Source organism: Maniola hyperantus, chromosome 12 (genome assembly GCF_902806685.2).
Source record: "Maniola hyperantus chromosome 12, iAphHyp1.2, whole genome shotgun sequence".
NCBI lineage: Eukaryota > Metazoa > Arthropoda > Insecta > Lepidoptera > Nymphalidae > Maniola > Maniola hyperantus.
Window position 1 is genome coordinate 8150079 of NC_048547.1, and position 26147 is coordinate 8176225.

General features: G+C 35.5%; 1 protein-coding gene across 7 annotated transcripts in view; it reads right to left on the reverse strand.

Moving 5' to 3' along the window:
- LOC117987346 (uncharacterized) overlaps positions 1-25840 on the reverse strand; it is a 30424-nt gene extending 4584 nt beyond the window's left edge. The window contains exons 1-9 of one of the 7 annotated variants that reach the window (XR_004674298.2): positions 25717-25840; positions 25064-25161; positions 20093-20234; positions 11147-11250; positions 10617-10781; positions 3877-3938; positions 3015-3368; positions 2099-2312; positions 662-780 (exon numbers count right to left, since the gene is read on the reverse strand). Coding sequence is in view for 6 of the 7 variants with exons in the window: in XM_034974347.2 (XP_034830238.1) it covers positions 662-780; positions 2099-2312; positions 3015-3368; positions 3877-3938; positions 10617-10781; positions 11147-11250; positions 20093-20214 (1140 nt within the window). In the remaining variant the exon portion in view is untranslated. Of the gene's footprint in view, positions 1-661; positions 781-2098; positions 2313-3014; positions 3369-3876; positions 3939-10616; positions 10782-11146; positions 11251-13344; positions 13784-20092; positions 20235-25063; positions 25162-25716 lie in introns of those variants that run through there. The other 6 variants (XM_034974348.2, XM_034974347.2, XM_034974354.2 and 3 more) reach the window with 6 other exon arrangements.
- Positions 25841-26147: the final 307 nt, after the last annotated feature.

The following is a 26147-nucleotide window of genomic DNA, read 5'->3' on the forward strand; positions in this document are numbered from 1 at the left end:
TTTGGGTTCCGTGCCTCAAAAGGAAATAAAGGAACCCTTATAGGATCACTTCGCTGTCTGTATGTCTATCTGCCTGTCGTCTGTCGTGTCTGTCTAGAAACCTATACGGTACTTCCCGTTGATCTAGAATTATGAAATTTGACTTTGAATCGCGACGCATAGACACCCCGGTTTACTTTGTATTGGAGGGTACTTACTATTAAGTATTACAACTAACTAAATAGATCGATTAGGATGCGAAGGGGAGCGAAGATGTGTCCAGTCGTGCATTAAGATTTTTGAATAATGACTTAATAAAATTACAACGCCATTTAAGTATTAAATTTCTGATCTGCAAAATTATCTCCGTGCCGCTCCGCAATAATGGACCGGCATCATTCGCCGCTTCGCTTCGGTTCCCCCAAGTGCTCAGAGCTTTAATATTTAATAATTTATTTATTCTTCAAATTTACATATGAACATAAACACTAGGGAAACGGTAATAGCTGCGTTAGTTAAACTTTGGTGAACAGACCGCCTAAATCACTCAGTGCTTCATCGTTCGAAGGTCAATGTCCTTTCTTTCTGACGCAAATTGGACATAAGCACCTATTGGTTAAATAGTCTATGTTAATAATAGGACAAGGAAAAATGCACGCTAGAAGTATCAAAAGCTCTATACCTTACGGGGTCTGCAGGCGGGCCCTTTCGCTAGCTGTCTCCTTGCTTCGTTCTCTGCAGCCACTGCCTCCTTCACGGTCTGCGGCGGCCATTTCTGATCACCACGCATGTTTACGCCTCCTGAACAATATTAGAGTAGTTATCATACTTCCGTCCTTCTGTACATATACCATGCAAAAACGCACAATTTGTACAATTTTTAGAAAAAAATATTAGGTAAGTACTGAAATTTTTTATTGAGTTTATATTAGGTGAGTATAATAATATAGATAGTTAAGTACGTTACTTTACTATTTTTAATGATTTTCAAGACTTCAGTTACCTATCTACGTAATTCTCTCTTTTAGTGTACAATAAAGCTGTAAAACAACATTCTTGAGGTGTAATATGAAAGCTTTTACGTGTCGGGAGACGCTTTTCTAAAGCGCCCGTAGCGTAGCGACGTATAAAAAGTAGTTTTAAAAACAATATACCTAGGTATCTTATCTATTATACCTATATCTAGGTAGGTACCAGTATCACGTTGGTGATCACCTAGTGCAAGTTTAGTTTAGCACAGCTTTTTAATTTATTATAATAATTATTTTATTATATCTAAGTTTCCTTACCTACCTACAGTTATTTAAGTTGTTGGCTGATAAAATTAAAGTAAACATTCTAAGGTTGTAAAAAACACTGTAAATATTTATTACATTCCAAACAACAAATAGGTAAGTAGATAGGTATTTCGGTAACTTATGTAGAGTTCCTATTCTATTGAACTCAAACTCTATACTATATTCTGAGCCTAAACCTCTACGCAACTCATATGAAATGTCCAAATTGTTATTTCCTCATAAACCAACGAACCTACCTAGGTAGTACCATTACACATGACTTACCTAGGTACAAGGAAAACCTTTGTAATATACCTAGTCGTCCTGGTATCTATCATAGTACTACGATTCAATTATCGAAATCGAATTCTTAAAGTTGATGTACCTAAAATATTTCTTGCCGGCTACTGTACGCCTATATATAGATATAGTTGGTGTTGGATGGTGTTGAATAGGTGTCTGGGAGCGAAGAGTGGTACACAGCATCTGAGTTCTGGGGCTACAGCGAATGCTGCTATTGACTGTCCCCTGGTAACAATCAATTGTCGGCTTCCTATAGTCGAGGGGTCTGGGGTTCGATCCCAAGCACGCAATTCTATCTTACGAAAAGATAGCTTTTCGAAATTATATGTGTTTTAAACAATAAAATCTGACTTGACTTAACATCATGAGAAGGAAACCATCGCGGGGAAACCTGCATGACTGAGATTTCTCCATAATGTTCCCAAAGGATAATAATTTCTCCATAATCCGCACTTGGTCAGCGTGATGGCGAAACCTTTCTCATTCTGAGAGACCCGTGCCCAACGATGGGTTGACGATGAAGTAATGTTATTGCTTACCTTTGAGCGATGCTGTGGCCGGTTGGCTAGCGAAGACCGGCGGTGGTTGCTGGTGTACGGGTTGCTGTCGACGGAGGGTGATCGTCGACGGCGGGGGCTCGAACTGCCTCTGTGGTGGCTGGTACGCGGGCTCCGAGTACTGGGGCTGTGGTGAGTATTGGCCCTGAGGCAAGTATTGAGGCTGCTGGTTGAATTGTGGGGTTTGCGACGTCGGCTGAAATTATAAGGTATTTATCTATATTAAGTGCAATCATTTGTAAAAGTATAATATTATGATCACATTAAGAACATTTAAAAACAAACATTAATAGTGTTTAAATGAAACGGTTTTTTAAACGTATCAAAATAGGTGGGTATGAGATTGAAAGACGCAATATAGCGTCGCTTTTCTAAAAAATTATAATAACACGATACATGAGGTATACCCTACCTAGGTACCTATACCGATCTATGTGATGAAAATGTTTGATTAATTAAGATTATTATTTACCGATAGCAATTTACCTAAATATCTTTTTTAAATACCGTAGTTAGGTCGGTACATAATGTTATGAGCGTTCGTGCTTTTCATCAGCAGGTAACAGACAGATAGATAGGTACAGATTATATTAGATTTTTAATTAAAGCAACACAAAACAAATTCCTAGCTTTTCTGGCTTACGTATTATACCTGGTCTTCAAGCTGGTAGACAATAATGTAATCATTAACGATCATGCATGTTCCTATTTATTTATTCCGCTACACATATAAATTTTTATAATAGGTGGGTAGTTCTTACTTAGGTTTGGGTTAGGTTAGTTGACTGGAGGTAGGCAGTAGGCACTGATCCTCTTTGCGATGTTAAACTACTTATTATAGAGTAACACGAGCAAATTCATGCATGCATCCGCGATGGTTTTCATTTGGTCACTCTACCTGAGGGGAGATGGGGGCTGGAACGGGCGCCCAACGACTCTGTTGTGGTCGGTAAGGCTGCGCACTAGGCGACAACGGGCCCTGGCGGTAAGATGGGGCAACTGGGGAGGCGGTGACACCCGGGCCTACAGGGATCAGCTTACTTAGCCCTGTGACTTCCTGGCGTTTCCCTTCGCAGTGAGAAGGCTGCGACTGCGCTCCTTGGTTATATTGAGGGTATTGGTTCTGGGATGGAGTAGCTTGGTATTGAGGTTGCGGAGAGTGTTGCTGAGGTTGCGGGGAGTATTGCGGCTGTGGGGAGTATGGAGAATGGGACGTCGAGAACTGGGCGTTGTTGTTGTATGCAGGACTCTGCTGTTGAGCATAAACGTAACTGATATGGACCATCTCTAAAAATACTATTGACTAGGTAAGCTTAAATGAAAATAAGGATTGACGATATTACTTACATAAGTACCTACTAGGTATATATAGCAAAATTGAAAACGTTAAAAATAAATTGTTATTATTGAAAGGAAATATTTAATTTATCTTCTAAAAACAAATAACAAGAGTGACGATATTGTTATAAATACCTACCTATCACTTTAAATAACAAAAAAAAGTAACTATCCAAAATTAAATGAAAAAATATGATAAATATAGGTATTAAATCAGGGGTTTATTGGGTTTTGTTTTCAAATGAAAATAAGTTAGGGTAGATAACTTGTTTTGCATTTTTTTTATACCTACTTGCACGAAAATTTATCGCGTCATATTTTCATGCTATTATTGTGCTTTCTACATCAAACTTATGCTATGTGCAGCTTTTTGCTCCTATTTTGTATGTACAAAAAGCTTTTGCCACATGCAGACGAATTACCTGTTGTGGTTGATGATATCCGTTGGTCTCAGGCGTTGGAGGCCACACTACTTTCTTTTGGCCTGAAACAAACCGAAAATTATTGCAAACAAAAATACTTTGGAATAAACTCTGGAAATACGTCGCCGCGTCAAGCCGCGTCCTCACCAATAAAATTTTACATTTTGTGTTGTGTTCGGCGAAAATGAATAGTGTCGAAACTTGAAACGCAAATTGTGAATGTCGACGACTTTATGTAGAAAAAGATTAGAGTTCGACGAAAATATTTAACTACCCACGCCGCTTTTAGGTGAATTCATCCATAGGTACTAATAAATATCAAGTAGGTATACTTATGTAAAAAATGCGAAAGTATATTAAACCTTTTCACGGGCGCATTCACTTAGGTACTTCACTCCATGAAGCCCTCGGCAACCTGGGCGGTTTACTCGGCTTCTAGAGCGAGCTTGGATGGCTGGATTGAAAACTTTGGCGGGGCAAGGCAAGGGGCAATGCACGCGCAACAGACGGAAACATTTAAGTGCGGATATCAGCCCAGAGTGAAGAAAGAAGGGCCCATTCACTCAACCGATTTTTACTTGGTAGGAGATACAGGCAGCTTGTATTCCGAAGACGGACATTGGCTACTATTTACCTAGCGCAAAAAATCAAAGTTCCCACATGATTTTATAAAATTCGAAGTCCAAACGGACAAAGTAGCTAGGTATCTTTTTTTTGTTCATAAAGTGGATATTTGAATTTCTTGGACTTGGTAATTATGTCTATTAGCTGTGTGTTTCTATCAACGCATACAATCTTGGATGATAATATCTGGAGACCACACGTTTTGCTTACATGAGTGGGTAACTTATTATGACACATTCCGCTTCAAATTAGTTTGGCCCACGGTGCTTTTGGATTTGCGCCAGAGGATCGAAGAAAAAATAACTTTTTCATTTGAAATCAGCTTTAACGTCAGTGCAGACTGGCTTTATTATACAGGAAGAGACAGACGAGTGTCAAAAATATTATACCTGCTTTTTGAAATAATATGACATCAAAAAAACCGGCCAAGTGCGAGTCAGGCTCGCGCAATGAGGGTTCCGTACTACAGTCGTATTTTTTCGACATTTTGCATGATAATTCAAAAACTATGATGCGTAAAAATAAACAAAAATCTGTTTTAGAATTCACATGTGAAGACCTTTCATATGATACCACACTTGATATAGTTATCTCACTTCCAAAGTTGAAAATACTAATTATTAGTTCATGACCACAATTAATTTTTTTTTTGTGTGATCTAACCCTAAATTCACGGTTTTCAGATTTTTCCCCAAATGTCAGCTATAAGATCTACCTACCTGCCAAATTTCATGATTCTAGGTCAACGGGAAGTACCCTGTAGGTTTCTTGACAGACAGACGGACAGACAGACAGACAGACAACAAAGTGATCCTATAAGGGTTCCGTTTTTCCTTTTGAGGTACGGAACCCTAAAAACGACCTTGAGAAGTAAAACATGGGTGACTATCGATTTGAAGCATTTGGTATACCTACCTACCTACCTTTTATTAAGTAGGTAGGTCATTTTACAGTTACAGATTGTCTAATGTAGTAAGTCGTAGGTATCTATAGTCCGCAGCATGTCGACATGGCATTCGGGGTATGAGGCGGGAGGACGCCCCGCTGAACCGCACGTCAACCGCTCTCGCCCGCACCGGGTTAGCGCGGAGGATGTGCGGGTGTGCGGGGCATTCTCTCCCCGGTTGCCATTTCAACCAGTCGCGTACCTACTAGGTATGTACCAATATAATATTATGTGCCTAAAATTAATTTAGTTACCTATTTAAATTATGATGAGAAAAGTAGAGAGCCTAGGTAAGTAGGTATAGGTAATATTAGATAGGTAAGTAATTCCTAAAAACACATGAATTTGAAAAAAAGTGTTATTAAACAAAATTCTACTATGCTAGGTAGGTAGGTACTATAATTGCTTAATTTAGAGATTTTGTTATAAAATCGTCTGTCTATTTCCTATTATGTAATTAGTAGGTAAATAATAAAGAAGCCACAAAAAGCATGAGAAAATCAAAGTTACACGTTCCTCGATGCTCTATTCGCGTTGCAAGTTTGCAACTACGTGATCTATAGAGGTACCTACCTATATAACCTGTCGCATGACACGTGTTTACCGACAATTTAACGGATTTGGACGTTAAAATAAGGTTTTTCTAGGACCGTAAAATCAGGTTTCGTCTGAATATTAAACAGGAATAATACGCATTTAAACTGTGTACGAATAAAAAGTGTGTAAAAAATTATGATTAAACTAAGTATAGTACTAATATTACAAAGAGGTAAAATGTGTAAGTTTGTTTGTAGGAAGTAATCTCTGGAACTACTGAACCAATTTTGAAAATTATTTCACCAGTAGAAAGCTATATTATCCCTGAGTGGCATAAGCTATAATATTTGGTTTTCAAAAAACTTTGAGATCCCTACAAAAATTGTAATAACCTACTAGTAAATAATAAAAATATTTATCCACCTAGAAAAATACCAAACCACGCACCTACTTATTAATTTTTTCCACGTGGTACTTAATATTAAAAAAAATAAAAAAAATGGTAGCAGGACTTACGAGACTGAAGCGCATAATATGTCACTCACTCCACTAGCAGGTCAGGACTACGCGCGGAACGCGAGTTGGCTCTCGCCAGGTGTATGTGCGCAAATAACTACGAATTATATTATTTTCAGACAACACAGTCCACTCCTCTATGGCACAACGTCTCTATCACGTCTTCCAGTTATTACTTATTAAGTACAATACAAAACCGCCCCTATCATAACGACTTTCGACAAGTTCCATTGGAACGTTAAACATTGTCCGTTTGAACTTCAACCCTTAAACAACTAATCGAATAGTTTGCGGAAAATGGTAACACGAGATGATTGTTTCAATTTCTATTAAGTTTGTCTGCTATGTCAAAAGAATGTACCTACCTACAAATTCTATCATCTAACTCTACAATCTAACTGATGAAAATCTAAGGCACCAACGTATGTTTTGATTACAATCAAAAGCCTTTAAGTACCTAATAAGTACGTTTGTAATAATATGAACATATTATTAAGATATGTATGCTCGTAATTCTTAATTATCTTGCCCATTGAACCACAAATTAATGATACAGTGAATACCGTCGCCATCGGCTATAATAATTATCATTATTAGAGCAATTTTCTTCTGGTTATCTTCTAAGACGTAAATAAACGGTTTATGGCAATTTGCTCACATGGTAAATCAGTGTTCATTCCTCGCTTCTAAATATTAGTACACTACATTGCTTGTAAAAAAAATATCTTGGAATAAAACAAACAAATAAGTATGTTTGTCTTTAACTCGATTTCTACATTCACGGTATAGGTATTAAGGGTTTTATTACCTGCTTATTATGATCAACGATAGCGTGTACGAACGGTTTTAAGTAGATACCTACTGGTTTTGATCAAACTACCTAAGGCTAAGTCCATCTACTGTGATTTCCCTTGGATATAAATCCAAATAGATAAACCCATAAATCACTAGTAGGTACATTTTTAAAATATTAAGAGACGCGCGATAGAATCATCATTCCATTCTCTCTTTTACTAAGTAGGTGCAATGCAGATAGATACAGAATTAGTTCTTGAGTCACTGGCATTGGTTTTATATTTGGCATTAAAACACGTGAAACACAAGTTGAATCATCGATTGGCCTTTATAGCGATCATCGCTAACGGGCATTACCAATGTCAGGTGCAAACATAAACAAACATAAATTGCAGTCTCTTGGTGAGGTACAAACTTTTGATTATTGTAAATTATTATAAGTATAGATTACTTACGTGCCTATATAGACATATATATGTAAAAATATATAATACATCATCAAAATGTACCTACCTACCTACTTATAATATTATGCAATGCTTACACGTGATTTTTCATAATCTCACTACCTACCAAATTTTCAATAAAACACATAAATAAAATAATAATACCGGCACCATATTTTTAAATACTTAATTCAAACAACCTTCGAACACCTAATTAGCTAATCGAGATATTAATATTCAAAGGTGTTAGTCTAACATTTTAATCTTTCGGATAAAAGAGAAGTATTCTACATAATTATAAAGAATTATATAAGTATCTATAGACAAGAAAATGGCAAAGAAAAGCTTTTGAAATAGAATAAATATTTAAACTTGTAGATACAGACATTTTTGCTAGGTACCTACCTAGATAAGTACCCAGATTTTTTCCAGTGGCTGACTAAGTAGGTAGGTACACTTTATCTTACTTATATAAATAAATCTCTACACTAGTATCTTCTACTAATAAATGCGAAAGTGTTTTTTTTGTAAGTTTTTCCTTTAATTACGTCGCAACGAATTCTTCAATTAGGTCGAACTGTCCGATCGACAAGTGTAACATAGGCACTTAAACTTTTTATCCCGGAAAATTAAAGAGTTACCTCTGAATTTTTAAAAACCGAAACCCACGAGGACGAAATCGCAAGCATCGTCTAGTAGAATAATAAAGATTAGTCACAATCACAAGGTTATTGGCATCTGCATCCTTTCATGCAACACAATTTTGTTATTAATTATTTTGCCGCTAAAAACAAGCCGCAGTGTTTTAGGGGCATATTTTTCGTTAGTGTGATTAGCTTTATACTTTTTTGTTGTTAACTTACCTATTGGTTATGGTTACATACAGTAGGTACCTATACGCTAAAATATTATGGTGTTAAAATTAGTTCGAAAATATAAAAATATTAGACATTTTATGTTTAGAGAGAAGAATAGTGCGTTTTTTGTAGTTTAAAGATGTAATAGGTATGTGTGTGTTACCAACGGGTAGACTTGAATCCTGAAACATATGAACTATGATTTCTATATCAATAGATAACGAAGCAAACATGATTTTTTATATAAGTAGGCTAATGATATTAAATCTAATATGTAAGTGGCGTGAGTGTTCCCGTATTGAAAGTGATACTCATTCGGCGTTGCACCTTCTCAACAGAAGGTTAATATTAGCCGTTGATTCATGAAACGCTCGCGAAAGTGGACTCATCAGAAATAGTTACACATTGCGTCAAACAAAACGTGTTTTTTCCAGGAGCATATATCTATATACCTACTTACAGCGTGTTTGATAAATCATAATATAACATGACAAATGAGGTACATATTATGTATTACAGTACCAAACAGCCTGGATAAATTCCTTGGTTGTCTCTGCTACTTGGCAAACGCTGAAACGCACGGTCCTTCGAGTTCACAGAAGTTTTTTACGAGTCCATTACCGCGATCAGCTGTAACTAAGTTCTTACTTACGTAATGTTTTCGGTTTTGTCTAAGCTAGTATCTACTAGTATCTATACCTCACATATATCAGAGTGTCCGTGTACCTACCATTAACTATGTAAATATTCTTTATTAAATTTTGTAAATTATAATTTATTCAGACGAAAATAACATTTTGTTAAAGATATAATTTCATATTTAAAAGTATCTACAAGAAAATTCAAAGTTCATAAACACAGCCACAGATGTAAATTTTTCGGACTTCAGGACAAATAAGTATTTAGAACTTTTTCAATTTACTTCCGCATTCATTCACTCGATACGAATAATTAGTCCTGATAAAGTAAACTTTAAATTATTTTTTCACATTGCTCGAACAATCCACACCAATAACATTAATTTATCGAATGAATGTGATAATATTCTGAATATATTCTGTGATTGCACTGTCAAACGAGTTAGAACTTCACTAAATAATAAAACTAGAAAAAGTTTCTGTACTGATTTTGTACGTAATCACTGATTTCCAAAGTAGGTAGGTATTTTTTAAGATAACACACAACTGAAATGAGTTTGAATGATATGAAAGTAAGTATACTTTACCGACGTATACTATTTCAGACATTTTCGTTGATATTCGTTCGCTCGCAAGTAATGTACTAACAATACAAAAGAGCTCTTCATCATTTCTTACAAAATACTTTTAAATTCTTGCCAAAATGTTTACGCCAATGGCCAATCTCCGTAACAAGTACCTACCTACCTAGGTGTCAAAAGATTAACGCACGTACCTAATGACGATATTTGTAACCTAAAATTACTTTGAGGACGTTACTCTTTAAACATAAATAGTTTTCATGTATTTTAACTAAGTTCATATTTATTTAATTTGTTTTTAAAGTTTATTCCTTGGCTTGCTGCCCTTTAATTTGTTTAAGTAGGTACCTACCTACTTTTGGATCAGACTCGTTTGCAAATAATTAGGTAGCAATTTCCTACGCAAATAATATGATTTAACTACTAAATTAGAAACAAAAATTATCTACCTAAGTATTTATGTTTGCAAGTGTGGATATTGTAGAGATTATTAGTTAAGTACAACAAAAACGACTATCTAGGTAAGTATTTTAACAAAATCTTGCTAACCTCAGTGTGTGACCTGATAGTGCTTCATAGTTACAAGGTTTGTTAGAAATCTAAGTTTATACGTAAACCTCAATGCAATTTCCAAGCAACAAACGTGTAACTCAAAGTCATTACACATGTTTGCGAGACATGAAATCGGCGTATCTATACTCTATTTGTGCTATCTACAAATTAATCTCATCCAAGTGTTCGAATGACATAATGTGCTCTCTATTGTGATTTACTATTTCTACCAGCATCAGCGAGGGTACCTTTAGTGGCCTTCATGAGATCGGAATAAATATACGAAGTGGAGTTGATTTGGCCATCCCAATTACGAGTCGGTTTCGTCTTTTTCGGCGGCCAGAGTTGGTCAAATCTTCGCTGGGTGCGGACAAGGTTCTCCCAAATCGCCTGGATTTGGGTGGGGTCTAGTTCTGACAAAGCAGTATCTTAATAAGGATTAGTTAGCTTTTTTTTGAAAAAAAAAAGAATATTAGCCATGTTAATTATGACCAATATTCCCCTTTCCCTCCAACTATGCGTAAAGTTTGAGCTAGGAGTAGGTACGACAATAGTGCAAGGGTGGGGTTTGAACCTCCGACCTTTCGGAATTCAGTCCGCTCCTTAACCGTTGAGCTATTGAGGCTGTGACTAAGACATTACTATTTTCTATTTCCACTCCATTCCGGATTCAAGTATACACTGTCGGTAGATATTATTCCAGTACAAGCTTTTTATACACCTAGATTAATTGCATAGTATGAGGTTAAAAAATACCTAATAGCTGGCGGATACTTACTTGGTAAACCTTTGCGGTTGCGTTCTTCTTCCTCAAGCATGCGCAGAACGGCTGAGTTTGCCAGATTAGCCGGTTTGTCGGTACCCGGTTGCTGGAAGTTAATACTGCAACAAGAAAAACGTTACAATCAAAACAAATAAAAATTGATCTATCCGTTCGTCCGTTACATCTGCTTATTTATTAACTAGAGTAAGTACCTAATACCTTGAATGAAAATAATTCGAGAAAAGCAAAAAATGAAATACGGGTAACTCATTAAATTAGCATTAGAAACTTTGTTTATCAGATGAATGTATTTAAATGGCATTCAGAAAGTCGTTTGCAAAAAAGGTGAATCGCGATACAGGAAACTTGTGGGAAACCGTGGCAAAAACTTGACAAAGCGTACTTGAGCTAACTTTGCTTTGATTGTGTTTCACAGTTTCCAATTCTGTTAATTTATATACCACTAGCTGACGCCCGCGACTTCGTCCGCGTAGATTTAGATTTTTAACAATCCCGTGGGAACTCTGGTTTTCAGGGATAAAAAGTAGCCTCTGTCACTCTCCAGGTCTTTGACTATACCCATGCAAAAAATCACGTCAATCCGTTGCACCGTTGCGACGTGATCGAAGGACAAACCAACAAACCAACAAACAAACACACTTTCGCATTTATATTATAAGGGTACTGATTCACCGTTCAGGCTTTAAGTAAACTTCTGTTCGTCCAGCTAATTCATTAAGTAAGTATTATTATCTTTTCCTTGTGCAATTTTCTAAAATAGGTTGTTACTCAAAATCTAACACACTCTGGTCGTAAAATTGAATCATCATCATCAAACTATTGCCAGAGCGCTACTGAGCACATTTCTCCTCTCTGAATCAGTCCACCAAGCTGGCCAAGTGCGGATTGACAGACGTCACACAGCTTTGAGAATATTATACCTAACACTCGGCATGCAGATTTCCTTACGATGTTTTCCATCACCGCTAAGCAAATTATATAATTTAGGTACAGACCTAATTGCTTAAAACGCAACATACCCAACTTTAAAAATCGCTAGCTGCGTAAGTAAAATAAAATTGAATATTTGTCTTAAATATACATAGCAAAATGTTTAATTGCTAAAAAAATCTTTTAGAAATCACAGAGGTCAATAAATCGATTTCTGAAGTCCTATGTTTGTGTCCACCACTATCTACTCTGCCATAAAGGCTTGGTCAAACAAGAAGCGTGACGGCAGCAGCTACTTAGCAAAATGTCATACTGAACGCGTTACAGGACCTTATTACGATAAAATAACAGTTACAGTGGGACGACCCCTAATAATAATTATAAGTAAGTAACTACAACTATTGCAGCAAAAATATCATGAATTCATACAAACACAACTATTGAGATGGTAACAACGACTCATACAGTTTTTCCGTAGACGACCGGCAGTAGGTAAGTACCTACTTACTTATTACAACTTCAAGGAGGCGTGATGAATTCGTAGCACAATGAGCGTGCCCGAGCCATTCACCACTCTCTACTCGCAGTTGTATTGTCAAAGTTTTCTTTCTAGCTTTTGCAATTATTTACAATCGTGTGAGATTTTTGTAGAGAGCAAACCTGATTCGTTGAAACCATTGATGTTGAAACCACGTACCTGGATTAAACTCGTATGCAGGTCGTTGAGCTACGATATTGCATTTTATACAAGTCATTACTTATGAAAGTCTATAGCTATTTTATGTGAGAAAATATCTCGTTCTTGAGTCATATTTTTAAAAGGACTGTATTATTAACAATTGACATCGATTATGTAATAGAATAAAATTCATCGAAGCCTATTAGTAATATTGTGATCATTGCTAATATCCTAATACAAAATGATCCAGTGATCAACTGATCACATATAGGTACCTACCTACTAGAAAGCAGAGTCCCTACGTACATAATATATGTACGTAGGGATAAGTATATGTCATATAATATGATTGAGTTATTATATACCATTACACCTACTTTATGATTTTTATGAACCACATAGTTAGGTGTATTTGTGTGAAAAGGTACCTATCAAGTTAACTTTTATAACCATTTTACATAAATATTTACGTTTATTTTTACAATTGAAATTTGATTTGAAAACTTTACTTTATAAATACAACAAAATGATTAAAAAATTATGCATGAATGAAGTATTTATACTCTAAAATTTAATAACTCACCTACGCACTTCCATGACCATGTTGCGATCTTAAAATAAATAATTTGGAAATTGCACTAAGTATAATAATTATCAACAACGTTTGATTAATGAATTTAAATTATTATGGTTTATTGTAAGCCAAAATGAAAATGCGGCGATGATCTTTTTAAATAACGAGCACGTGTTAGTTTAATTTTGTAATTCTATACCTGGGTAGGTACAATACACAAAAATAATAACAGCGATTTCTACTATTTGGTTCAAAAGATTTTTCGTATTTACCGGTCTTTAAATTTAATAATAGCACTTTAATCAAAAATATCAATAAGGTATATTATTTTAAGTTATATATATTTAAGATATATAAATTTTTGTTTTTTAATACTCAGAATTTTTAAACCGCGTTAAATAAAATGCTGCGCAAGCGCAGTGCGATGCGTCGGCAGATCGCGTCGGACTGTGCATGGACGACGCCGGCGTCCTTCTCCCGTTTACAACTAAACGATCAGAGAACAGAGATGTATGATTTGATTTTAAAACACTCTTAAATTATGTACCTACCAGGGAAAAATACGCCAACATAATATTTGATATTGTACCTAATTAACAAATAAGAATCAGGCAAGCACGCTCCAACTTAGATCAGGAATAATTTTATTCAAATCCCAATATCTCCGTTATCGGGGATACGGCTAACGGGGACAACGGGACTACATGAGATTATCGCTTTCTTTAAAGCATTATTGTCATCAAGTGTAAGCCTATCCTGCAATTAAAAACCGGCCAAGTGCGAGTCAGACTCGCGCACTGAGGGTTCCGTACTACAATCGTATTTTATTGACATTTTGCACGATAAATCAAAAACTATTATGCCTAAATATAAATGAAAATCTGTTTTAGATTGTACAAGTAAAGCCCTTTCATATGATGCTCCACTTGATATAGTTACCTTACTTTGAAAATTGTAAATACTATAATATTTGTTCATGAACACATTTTAATGTGTGTTTTCAGATTTTTCCTTTACGTGTGCTATAAGACCTACCTAGTACCTACCTACCAAATTATGGCAATATAGGGCAAAATAGGACAACGGGAATTACCCTATAGGTTTCTTGACTGACACGACAGACAGACAGACAACGAAGTGATAAGAGTTCCTTTTTTCCTGTTGAAGTATGAAACCACAAAAATTAATACTAAGCGAATTCGTCAGTCTGGATTTAGCTTTCCAAGAATCCTGTGGCAACTCTTGATTTTCTAGGATAAAAGTATCCTTTGCCCGTCCGGTAATTAACAGCCCGGAGAGAAATAATAGAGCTACGTTAAGAGAAATACTTTACTAAACAACAACAAAAATTACGAAGAAAGTAAGCACAGTACAATAATAATATTATTATGCTTTAGCATGAACTTCATATTATGCTTTAGCATGAACTTAGCCTTAATTGAGTGAAAGTTTTAAAACTTTTCAAACATAGAATGAGCTTTTTGAAAGTTCTTTATTTAGTAAGTGATAAGCTTTTTAAAGTTACTGTTAAAGTTTCATTTTTAACTGACCGATTTAAAATAATTTTTGCATATTTATAGGTAGGTAAGTTTTTTAGTTCTGTCTAATAAGAAAAAAATTATTCCATAAATGTGGAATTTTAAATATAAATAACTTCTGCAGACACGACCGTTTGGCGTTGATGTGGACCAGTTATTAAGTACATTTTTAAAATATATTAATTTTGAGTAGTGTATCACAATGTAGTTTGTTTGTTTGCTGGTTTGTCCTTCAATCCCGCCGCAACGGAGCAATGGATCTTTTTTTCATGGATATACAAAGACCTGAAGAGTGACAGACTACTTTTAGCCCGAGAAATCAAAGAATTGGATTAAAGGCATTTTTTAAAACTTAAATCCAAGCAGACGAAGTCACGGCCGACGGGTATCATCTACTAAAGTAATAATTAGGAAGAAGTAAGGTTCCTGAATATTGTTGGTAATAATTTTTTTGTTTAAAAAAATGAAATAAATTACAGAATTACCTACATGGATATAGTGGAGATTTATTTTGGCACTCCCATTATGCTATACGGGAATGCAAGTAATGCAAATTGCAAACGCGGTGCTAAATCTACGCAAATGTCAGTGCCCTCGAAATGCACTTCCTTGGTACTAAAGTAGCTACATACATAATTGGGTCATAATTTTTTGCTTAAATAAATCTGAACTAGGGCATTTGACGATTCAAAAGCACCTACTAGGTAGGTATTTACATATTTTTTAATTTGTGCTTTTGACACAAAAATTAGTGTTTTCCAGCCTTGTAAAGATAAAATTGCTTTGTTAAATATCTAAGTTGGTGTATCATCCTCAAGAACTCCATCTCTCCTTTCCTGTATCAAGTTTTTTTATAGCTTTTATTTATTTAATATTGATTTGAATCAAAGATCTTATTATGTACGTATTTTATCAGTTGCCATTAATTAAAGTATGTCTTATGAAAGTGGTAACCAGTGATAACTTACATAATCCTAATTAATTAATATTGTAAATGTGAAAGTGTGGATGTTTGGATGTTTGTTACTCAATCACGCAAAAACGGCTGAACGGATTTGGATGAAATTTGGAATGGAGATAGATTAACACCTACCCTAACCCTGGATTAACACATAGGCTACTTTTATCCCGGAAAATCAAAGAGTTCCCGTGGGATTTTGAAAAAAATGTAAATCCACGCGGACGAAGTCACGGGCATCAGCTATTTTAAAATAAAAGTTCGGGTAAAAGTGTTTATAGTGAACTAAGAAACGCATGAACTTAATCAGTAGATACCTACGAGCAATTACATTTCTTGTTTCTACGCCGTTTGTTCATATAAGTAGGTAATGAGTGAAGGGTTTTGATTGCTGTACCTACTCATATCAATTAAACCAGTACTTGAGCAAGTCTGTGCAGTTTTGAAAGACTAGGTAAACGTTGCAAGGTGCGTCGTATAACGTGTGATAAAAATATGTAACTATATTATATTGGTGGTAAATTTGATTTATGACGGACTCATTTTGTGATAGAGACTATCAGGAAATCGGCTCACGAAGCAATGTGACCTAGCCGTGAAAGTTAACCACTTAGCCTGCGGATTTACTTATACCTAAAAATGCTTAGAAAAAAATAAGGGATGAAAACGTTACAATTTTTTTTAATATTTTGGTATAGTGAGTAGGATCTCGCACATTAATAGTCCAAGTAAATAAGACTACTGGCCGCATTAGACCAGATGGTCGATGAAACTATTAATTATTTGCATTCAATGGTCTTGGACTTAGACTACCTACTTATAGTGCGTGAGACGATTAATGGGAAAATGAAAGCCTCATTTTAAAGAAAATATTATAATATACCTACCTACCTAAGAAGTTCTATAAACAAGCACTACCTTATTATTAAATAGATGTTCTTTGCTACAAAGAAATCACTGTGCCAAATGAATTTGTCTTGTCAATACGTCACTGCTATCTCGAGAGTGATATGAGTATGAGTCATACGTGATTGAGTACCTATTAAGACCTATATATTTATTTTGTTTATAACCTACTGATTATTGTCAGTTCAGTAGCAAGTGATTCATTCTTTCTTTCGTGACACTTGTTTCTTTATATACAACAGGTAGATGCTCTATCTATTATTAATTATAATACCTTATTGGTTAGTATATTGGCTACCTTTTACGAATGTGTAGGTAGATATATCTAATGAGATTGAGATCTCTGATTCAATTGTCCGGGTCATCACACTTGTGCACTATAATATCTCGTAGCTGTTGAAGGCTCCATCAAGGTTGGCTGCCACGGTCAAAAGTTGGTTGGAGGAAACGTTATTAGCACTACCTAAGTATTGGTAATGACTAATGAGTTTCATAACCAACAGATAAACTAAGTAGGAACGACAGTCTTTTTCAAATAGAACTTAAAGAGAGAACAGTTTGATTAATCATGGAATACAGAAATCTTAGGAATATACTTATTTGAGATTTGCTCTTTACCACTAGGTACTAGGTAGGTATACCTAAGTAGGAACGGGTAAGCGACGATGAACTTTATGATTGAAGTATTGGCATTTGTACTTCTAGGTATATTCTGAGTTATAGGTATATACGTACACAATACTAAACTGCTAAGTGAATTTCTACCTGTAGTCATCTTAAAACAATCAAACTGTTAAAAAACTTTTTCATCTCACTCGCTCGGAAAGGATTCCTTTGCCCTTTGAAATCTGCGTGGAAACTAGAAAGTGGTAATTTTGCTCGCTAGCGTGCAAAGTACGAATTCAAATTCGAGCGTGATGAACTCTGGTCTATAGTTGGCGTACCTACCTTATCTTTTTTCTTGCTATTAAATATACCACATAATGATACGTTCAGAAACGCGGTTCGTCCTTACAGTCTTTACTATTATTTTAAGTTTTAAGTGACCCGTTGGAACACTTTATTTTTATTAAATTACATAAAAGAAACTTCTTATTGAAACCACCACGGTCCCACGAGACCACGGTACTGGCGTACGCCTCTTGTCACGGTACTGGCATAGCTAGCGCTTTCCTCGCTGCATAGTGAGATGAAAAGTTGTGTGTTTCGCACGCCTGCTTTATTTGCGCTCGAGCCTTTGAATTCCTCGCTGCGCTCAGGATTCAATTTTCGAACCAATTGTAACCTTAGAATCCTTTGCTGGTTCGGAATTCAATAGACTGTATAAACTCTCGCGACAAAATAACAACTTTGCAGCCTTGCATGACAAATAACTATTCCTATATTCACTCATTTATTTAGTTAGTATCAAAAATTCAACGGAAATTATCTAATTATAATTATCTATAGACAAGTAGAAACAGCGTTAACAATTTTAATTGAGTTTCACATTATGTAGGTAAATACCAGTAGAATAATATTTATTTGTACCTACCTACTTCATAAGGTCAAACTTTTGACATCGTATGAAAAGGGTTGCGAACATACAATTTTATGTGTTATGGAATCAGCCTACTGGTAAATAAATATTTATATTAATATAATTGTTTTTTCTTCTATTTTCAGAGTTTACCACCTTATACTGAAAAACGGAACCCTTGTAGGTTGTTGTCTCATTCCTGTCCATCTGTCCGTCCGTGTCAAAGACTTTTTCAGTCAGGCTTGAGGTAGCAATTTTTATTGAATACTAAAGTTAATTTTCTTTTTTCGTTCTTATTGCTGTAAAAATTCAAGTTTCTTGTTTAACTCAATAAGAAGTTACCTACGCCTACAGCGTATTTTCCTTGGTATTTTCATAAAAGTCTCAACCTGCTGTCATCAATATTCTGAATTTTTTTAGTCAGCTGTTCGAAATAATATTTTTTATCTTAATTTTTTACACGTTCATACGATAAAAACATTTTAAACTCAAAATACATTGAAAATAAATTATTAAATCATATTTATGGTAAGTAGGTTTCGCTTTTTTGTAGCGCTTTCTAAGTAGATTATTTTGTTTTTGAGGTGGTCGAATAATTTACCCAAATAAATAATTACTGCATTCTTCCTTCTGCACTCGCATATCAAAGTGTGCGAGTCTTTACTCGCACTTGGCTGCTTTTTTTACGTAAGTAGAGCTAAGAGCGTCATTTAAAAATAATACAAATATGTAGGGCCTGAGGGAATCAGGTTAAAGTAAAGTATATAAAACTGTACAGGTTTATTTACCTATTGTTAATTTAGTATTGCTATTTGACCACAAAACATCTCGTAGAGAGAGTGCGTATCTAATATTTAAAGTTTAGCATTTGTACGTGGCGTTCAAAGTTTGTTTGTTTAGGTTTGGGTTGAATGCTAACTTCACGAGTAAGTTGCTTTGAGGTGAGAACAATGTTTTATTTGTGTTGGGAACTGTACCGCTGCCGTAATTCTGTGAAGGCTGATTGTCTCATCTGAGGTATTTTAAGAAATCTGCGTACCCTCGAGGCAAACGAAATATCTTACTGTCAATACTTATTTACGTGCAAACAAAGTTTTTTAATAAGTACAGGAGCACGTGGCCGCCCGCCCTTTAGATGGACAGATCAGGTGAGGGCTACGTTGGATGTTCCCTCATGAGTGCACGAGGGAGGCAGCTGTTAGGGAGGAGTGGAGAAGTAGGATATTCTGTGACGTAGGTATAGTCAAACGTGCCACAACATTCAACAGACGACCGCGACCGTTCTGTCAAGAGCGAAAGGAATGCTTTATTTAGCTAAAGGTTCTGCTACTGCCCAAATGTGTCCAGTCTCATAGAATAGAGGGTTAAGGATCCAACATGCCGTCCCAGTGTGGGATTGTCACGTTTTTGTCTGTGTTATAGAGGGTGTAACCAGAACGCTAGCAAAAACTTAGCGTTATTGTTATACTACCTAAACACAATCCAATACCAATAACCATTTGCCTCATTTTGTAGTTTTAGTGATTTAGTATTTTTCAAACCCGCAATGTGTAGCATACAAAACTCGGGTTAATGCCCTGCCTACGACGCGGCATTGACTCCACGTGGCCTAGTTATGCAACGTTCGTTGACATCTAGCATCAGTCAGATGTTGTATTTGCAATAAATCGTAAACTTTTACAAAATGTAGGAATTTTTTTCTATATTTTTTGCGTTCTTTTTTGTGGTATCACATCAGTAATCATCACTCATCAGTGCTATCACCTTTTTTCGTTTTTGCTAGCGATCGGGTTACACCCTGTATACAAAAATATAATCGAAATTTCTATTACAAACCCCACGGTGCCATTGTCGAGGTTCTGCAAATGTTTGTTCAGCGTCTCTTGTATATTTTGCTGAGAGTAAAGACCCATAGGCGAGTTGAATTGCTTGTGCACTATCTTCGGACCGGTGGCCATTATGGAAGTCGTTCGTTGCGCTGAAACAGAAAAAAAATTACATTGCTAATTAAAACATATTTTGATTTGGCTAATTAAGAATAAACGAAAATATTATACTACTTAAAGGATTTCCTGAGATATGATAATATGTTTGATGTGTAAAATATTTAAGGAAGATATGAATAATATTTCTAGCTTTACTTTCTTAGCTCTCGTGAAATTCCGGTCAAGTCGTAGGTATATGTATAGTCGTGGGTACAATTCACAAAAATCCGACCACTAGATTATTCAATCTAGCTTCATCCGATCCGGTTTCTTTTATGTCAACAAGCCAACATTTATTTCAATTTTATAGTAAGTAAGTACCTATTACCTATATTGTTGCAAATATATTTTGTAAAGAAAGCAATGTGGAAACTGTCAATCGTAACTTTACTGGTTACATGGAGAGTTGAATTGCTTTTAAAATGGTTAAGACGTAACCTACAAGTTTTGAAGACTTGAAAATATTTCAAAAGGAAATTTTAAAAGTTTGCAACCTGTACCAGATGCATTCTCAATAGGTGTACTTAGGTTAGGTACTATTCGTCACGTATCAATAACGTATTGGTGCACTTTGATTTACGTTCGTAATAAATTGTTATCAGTAGATGTACGTTATAAAAATGTATATTGTACTATAAGAATAAACGTGTACAAATACTCTGTAAGTAGTTAAAACAGTACTGTGACAATGCATTATGGTTATCCCGCAAGGACACGAATCTCGCCGAACTACTTTTTTTTTTCAAAAATAAATAAGCACTGTATCTTGTACAATTTGTATGAAACGCATAGATGTACCTAAAAATGATTTCCTATGTTTTAAAATTGCTATCTCGACACCACCTAAATAGAGCTTGGCAAAGCTGATGCTATGGGCTTGTGCACACTGGAGGAAGGGACGGGATTTTAAATTTTTTATTTTGAATTTATTAGGTAAGATAACTATACCAAGTGGGGTATCATCACTATTATATTATGAAAGGGCTTTACTTGTACATTCTAAAGTTCAGTCTTTTATTTATTTTTGTGCATATTAATTTTTGATTTATCGTGCAAATTGACGAAAAAAATACCCGTGTACGGAACCCTCGGTGCGCGAGGCAGACTCGCACTTTGCCAGTTTTTTATGAATAAAATGAAATTATTTTTGTAATTAATTACCTAAGTGGAGTTAAAGTACTGAAATTGAATAAAATACTCTATTGAGTGATCAATTAGATTTTTAGTAGCTATCTAATCAATTTATTGCCTAAACAGGTAATTAATCAGCAAAGTAGGTATGTAGGTACTTAATAGATAAATTGTAATCGCACTAGCTTATGCTCGCCACTTTGTCCGCGTGGACTACACAAATTTAAAAACACTATTTCACCCCTTTAGGGGTTGAAAAATCCTTTCTTAGCGGATGCCTACGTCATAACTCATAGCTATCTATCCGTCCAGTAGTTTGCGCTGTGCGTTGATAGATCAGTCAGTCAGTTAGTCAGTCAGTCACCTTTTCCTTTTATACATATATTTAGATAAACAGCTAAAACATGCCGAGATTTTTGATATTCCCTCGCTTTCTCTAGCACAATCTTATACGGTTTGTTTTTGTAGTGCACGGTAGCCCTTGGGGTTAGCTTGCACTGCGAAATTTCACCACACGTTTTTTTACGCAGAATTCTTTGATAGGCTTATGGAAATTGTGTGAGACCGTGCGCTTTCACGAAAAATACGAACGGCTTCATTCAACTTAGCTATATACATATATTACAGAATTATGCAGGATGCAGCAATCGCGCGGTGAAATTTCGCAGTGCAGGCTTACCCTTAGACATGGGAAAAATTGGATTGTCAATTTGTATCCTCCTCATGAGATAATTTTATTACTGCTCCGTAAGATTCATGCCTCGGGTTACAGACGAAGCTTGCCGTCTTATTACGATTTTATTAGCCCTGACGCCGACGACGACGGCTACAATATTTTTTCCGGATAATGTGTCAGAGACAGGTATCTTTGAATTTGAATCGATACAGGTAACATGCACGTACACTAGCGAGATTTTATTATGTAAGTACATGCGAACTATTTTCCCTAAGCTGAGATATTTAATAGGTGAAAAATACGTTGGTAGATTTTTACAAAACTCATATTATGCGATACGCTATGCATTAAGTACCTATAAACACCATAAGAAAAAATGTAAGCTAAAGTAACAAAAAATCAGGAAAAATCGTATTAAAAGTTAAAGTTAATAGATATATTTTTGATATTAACGATTCTTAAATTGAATTTTAAGTTTAAGTAATATGACCTTACAGTATAATTTTCAAAAAGTTTCATAAACTGAGCTGAAGTGCCTCTGTCTGTACCTATTGTCAAGTATCATCAAGCTAAGTAGATTGTTTCAGCACAAGACTACAATTGTAAAAACACCGCAGGCATAAGCTAGTAAGTATATAAAACGAAATAATATTATTTAGGTAGCATTAAAACTATCTGGCTTGTGCAAAGTGTGAACAGTTTAAGAATAGATTCATTTAGGTAAGTATTTCTCAAGAGAGATTAGATAAAAACAAGTGTTACGGGTGTGGTGGATGTTTAAATGTATTCTGACGCAAACCAAAAAATGCAGAAAGATATATTTGTAGTTAGTAAAATTACAGTTACCTATCTAACTACGTAAAATGTTAAAAATGCATCTAGATAATCATGGTATTTCAATTTTAAAGATTCTAACTAGAAAAAGCTAAAAAAACAAAAAAGCTAAAAAAAAACAAAAAAGCTAAAAAAACAAAAAAACTATTTGAGGAATTCACACTATGAATTAAAAGTAGGTAACTACACTGTTGGCGCATCACGCCGGGTTTGGGGGTTTTTATCTTTTTCAAACACTCGTTTGACTTGCTCAAGAGTTTAATTAAAATTAGTTTAGTTCACATTGGAGAATTTTTTATAATATCCTTTAACAATTATTAGAGAAAAAACAAAGTGTCAAATTAGAGACGTCCCTGTCACACCGAGCGGCGACGCCTCCGCTCCCCCACTTCGCCACAGAGCAGACCACGGTACGTTTGTGTGCGCGCACACACTACTAATCATCAAACTAATCATTGTTTTTACAGCAAAAAACATCATGAATTGATTGAAAAAGTTCATTGATTTACCAAATTATCTACATAATTATATTTTATATATCCATCATTATTTTAGCATACCATGCGTAATCATTGATCAATGAAAAAAAAATCCCAGCCAAGTGCGAGTTAGACTCGCGCACCGAGGGTTCCGTAATACTATTAAACATTTCGGGGTATTGTTTTAAACATTTCGCGTGATAAATCAAAAACTATTATGCATAAAAATAAATAAAAATCTGTTTTAGAAATATACAGGTAAAGCCGGTAAGCAGGTAATTTCATATTATGATACCCCACTTGGTATACTTAGTTATCTTTCTTAAATATAATGATTATTTCTTCATGAACACATTTTAATTTTTTTTTTGTGATGTACCCACAAATTCATGGTTTTCGGATTTTCCCCCGCACTTGTGATATAAGACCTGACAAATTCCATGATTCTAGGTCAACGGAAAGTACCCTATAGGTTTTCTTGACAGACACGACAGACGGACAGACAGACAGACAGACAACGAAGTGATCCTATAAGGGTTTCTTTTTTCCTTATGAGGTACGCGTAACCTCAAAAAGACATTAAAAACCAATCCGACAGATAAATAATAAATCTACAACAATTGGAAAACTTAGTTCCAAATATTCTTTTATGGACAATTTTCAGTAAAATCTGGAATCGTAAGCAATTTTTCAAGTAACATTATGGTTTCCGATAATAATTCGCCGTGAGCGAAGCGTGCGTGGGAGAGACTAAAAAAGTTTGCGTTCCTGTTCAAAAGACACGTTTTATTTTAGAGCTGGGTGTTGGATCTTTTGTTTGTAATTTTGTTCGTTCACCTGTAGAGCTATCTATGAAAGAAAACGGTTTAATAAATCTAGTAATCAACATCTGTCTATCCAGAGCTTTTCATATACACTGACTTTCACACAGCTTTGAAAATTTTAACTATAATAAATAATAATACTTATTAAAAAAATAAGATGATATAAAAAAGTTATGTATAAGTCAATAACATTATTTATTTATCATGATTTAATTTATTTATTATCTTAGTAAAGATTTTTGGAATATAGCACCCTGCAAATCTGTATAAATTACGTATTATAAGTATACTATGTTTCATTTCATGAAAAATAACATCACGTTTGCCTATTCATTTTTAGTTCCAATAAAATGTAATAACAATGTGTCTGGAACAGTGTAAAGGCCGAAACAGCTGTTGGTAGCGACAAGGTTAAGAGTACCGTCATCAAGGTTCAAAATATTTCTGTCCAAACCAGACTAGATGCGAGAAAAATGTAGGTACAGGAATACTTTTACTGATTATAAAAGCGCGTCTAATTCTTTATGCATGATCCCTGTGCCACGAACGTTGCTGTAATTAACATGCTCACCTCTACCTTGTGCACCCAAGGTGCCAACATAACGAAAGATTCTCATTATAATTTATTACATGCATACTAAAATTTTCCCGACGCTGACGTGGAGCATTATACCCATCCGTGAAAATGAGACGCGCTATTTTCAGTATCGTGGAGTAATGGCGATTATTTTTGTAACAAAATATTTGCGTGGAGTTAGTCATGGTCGTTGTGGTCAACAGATGACATACGAATGAAAAAAACACATACGTCTAAAGCTTTTATTAGTGCTAATGTTACGTGAAGCGTTGAGCTTAAAGAGTTTAGTGCGGGAATATACCTTGTTGCGGCGGAGAGGTTCGTGTGAGCAGCGGCGGTGCCGAACTCTTACTGAGCGGTAGGCGGCGCGCCCACGCCCGCCCGAGCTTATAGCCTCACCTGTAACGTTTCATGAAAATCATAATAAACTGAATGAACTGCACTGCTAACTATTCCTTTTCAATACCAACTATTCCATTTACCACAGCGGTGATAGCCTAGTTGTTAAGATAAGACGTCCCCCTCCTATTCGGGAGGTCGGAGGTTCGATCCCGAACGCGCACGTCTAAATTTTCGAAAATTAAATATCACTTGCTTTAACGGTGAAGGGAAAACCAGCACGCCTGAAAGTTCTCCATAATATTGCAAAGGTGTGTAAAGTCTGTCGATCCGCAATTGGCTAGCGTGACGAACTAGGGCAGCTAAGACCTTCTCATTCTGAGAGGAGACTCGTGCTCAGTAGTGAGCCAGCGATAGGTTTATCATGATGATGCTAATGATTCCATTTTCAATTCGAAATATCTTTGTGACTTGTGTTGGAATAAAACTTGAAAACGTGTCGCCGCAAATTAATTTCAATTATTTGAAATAAACTCTCGCGTATAGGTGGTCCACATGCTCGTAGCAAGAAAAATTTACATTGTCCGTTGTAGAGCCTTGACAGTGATGTCTTACCTGCGAAAAACAAAGAGTCTTCTTACACAATGCAGTCCTTGAACTTAAACTGGCGCGCACTAATGACTGTAATGAGCTGCGACAGACGAACGTCTCAGATGCTACCGACTCCTAGCCTGCGAGTGAACTAGCATATTCTATTACAAAATAAGCGAAGATTTTTATCCACTAACTAAACTATTTTTAGACCCACAAAGTACATGACACTCGCAGATATAAGACTGCCAATTGAAATTATTTTAAAACAATCGTGAAGGTTATTGATCCTTCAGGCATGCTTGATCAAAAGTAATTCATTAATTATTAGTAGAGCAATGAAGAGGCAGTAAAATAGAAAAAAGTGTTGATAGCCTAGTAGTTAAGACGTCGGCTTCGTAATCAGAGGTTCCGGGATTCAATCCCGGGCGCGCACCCCTAACTTTTCAGAGCTA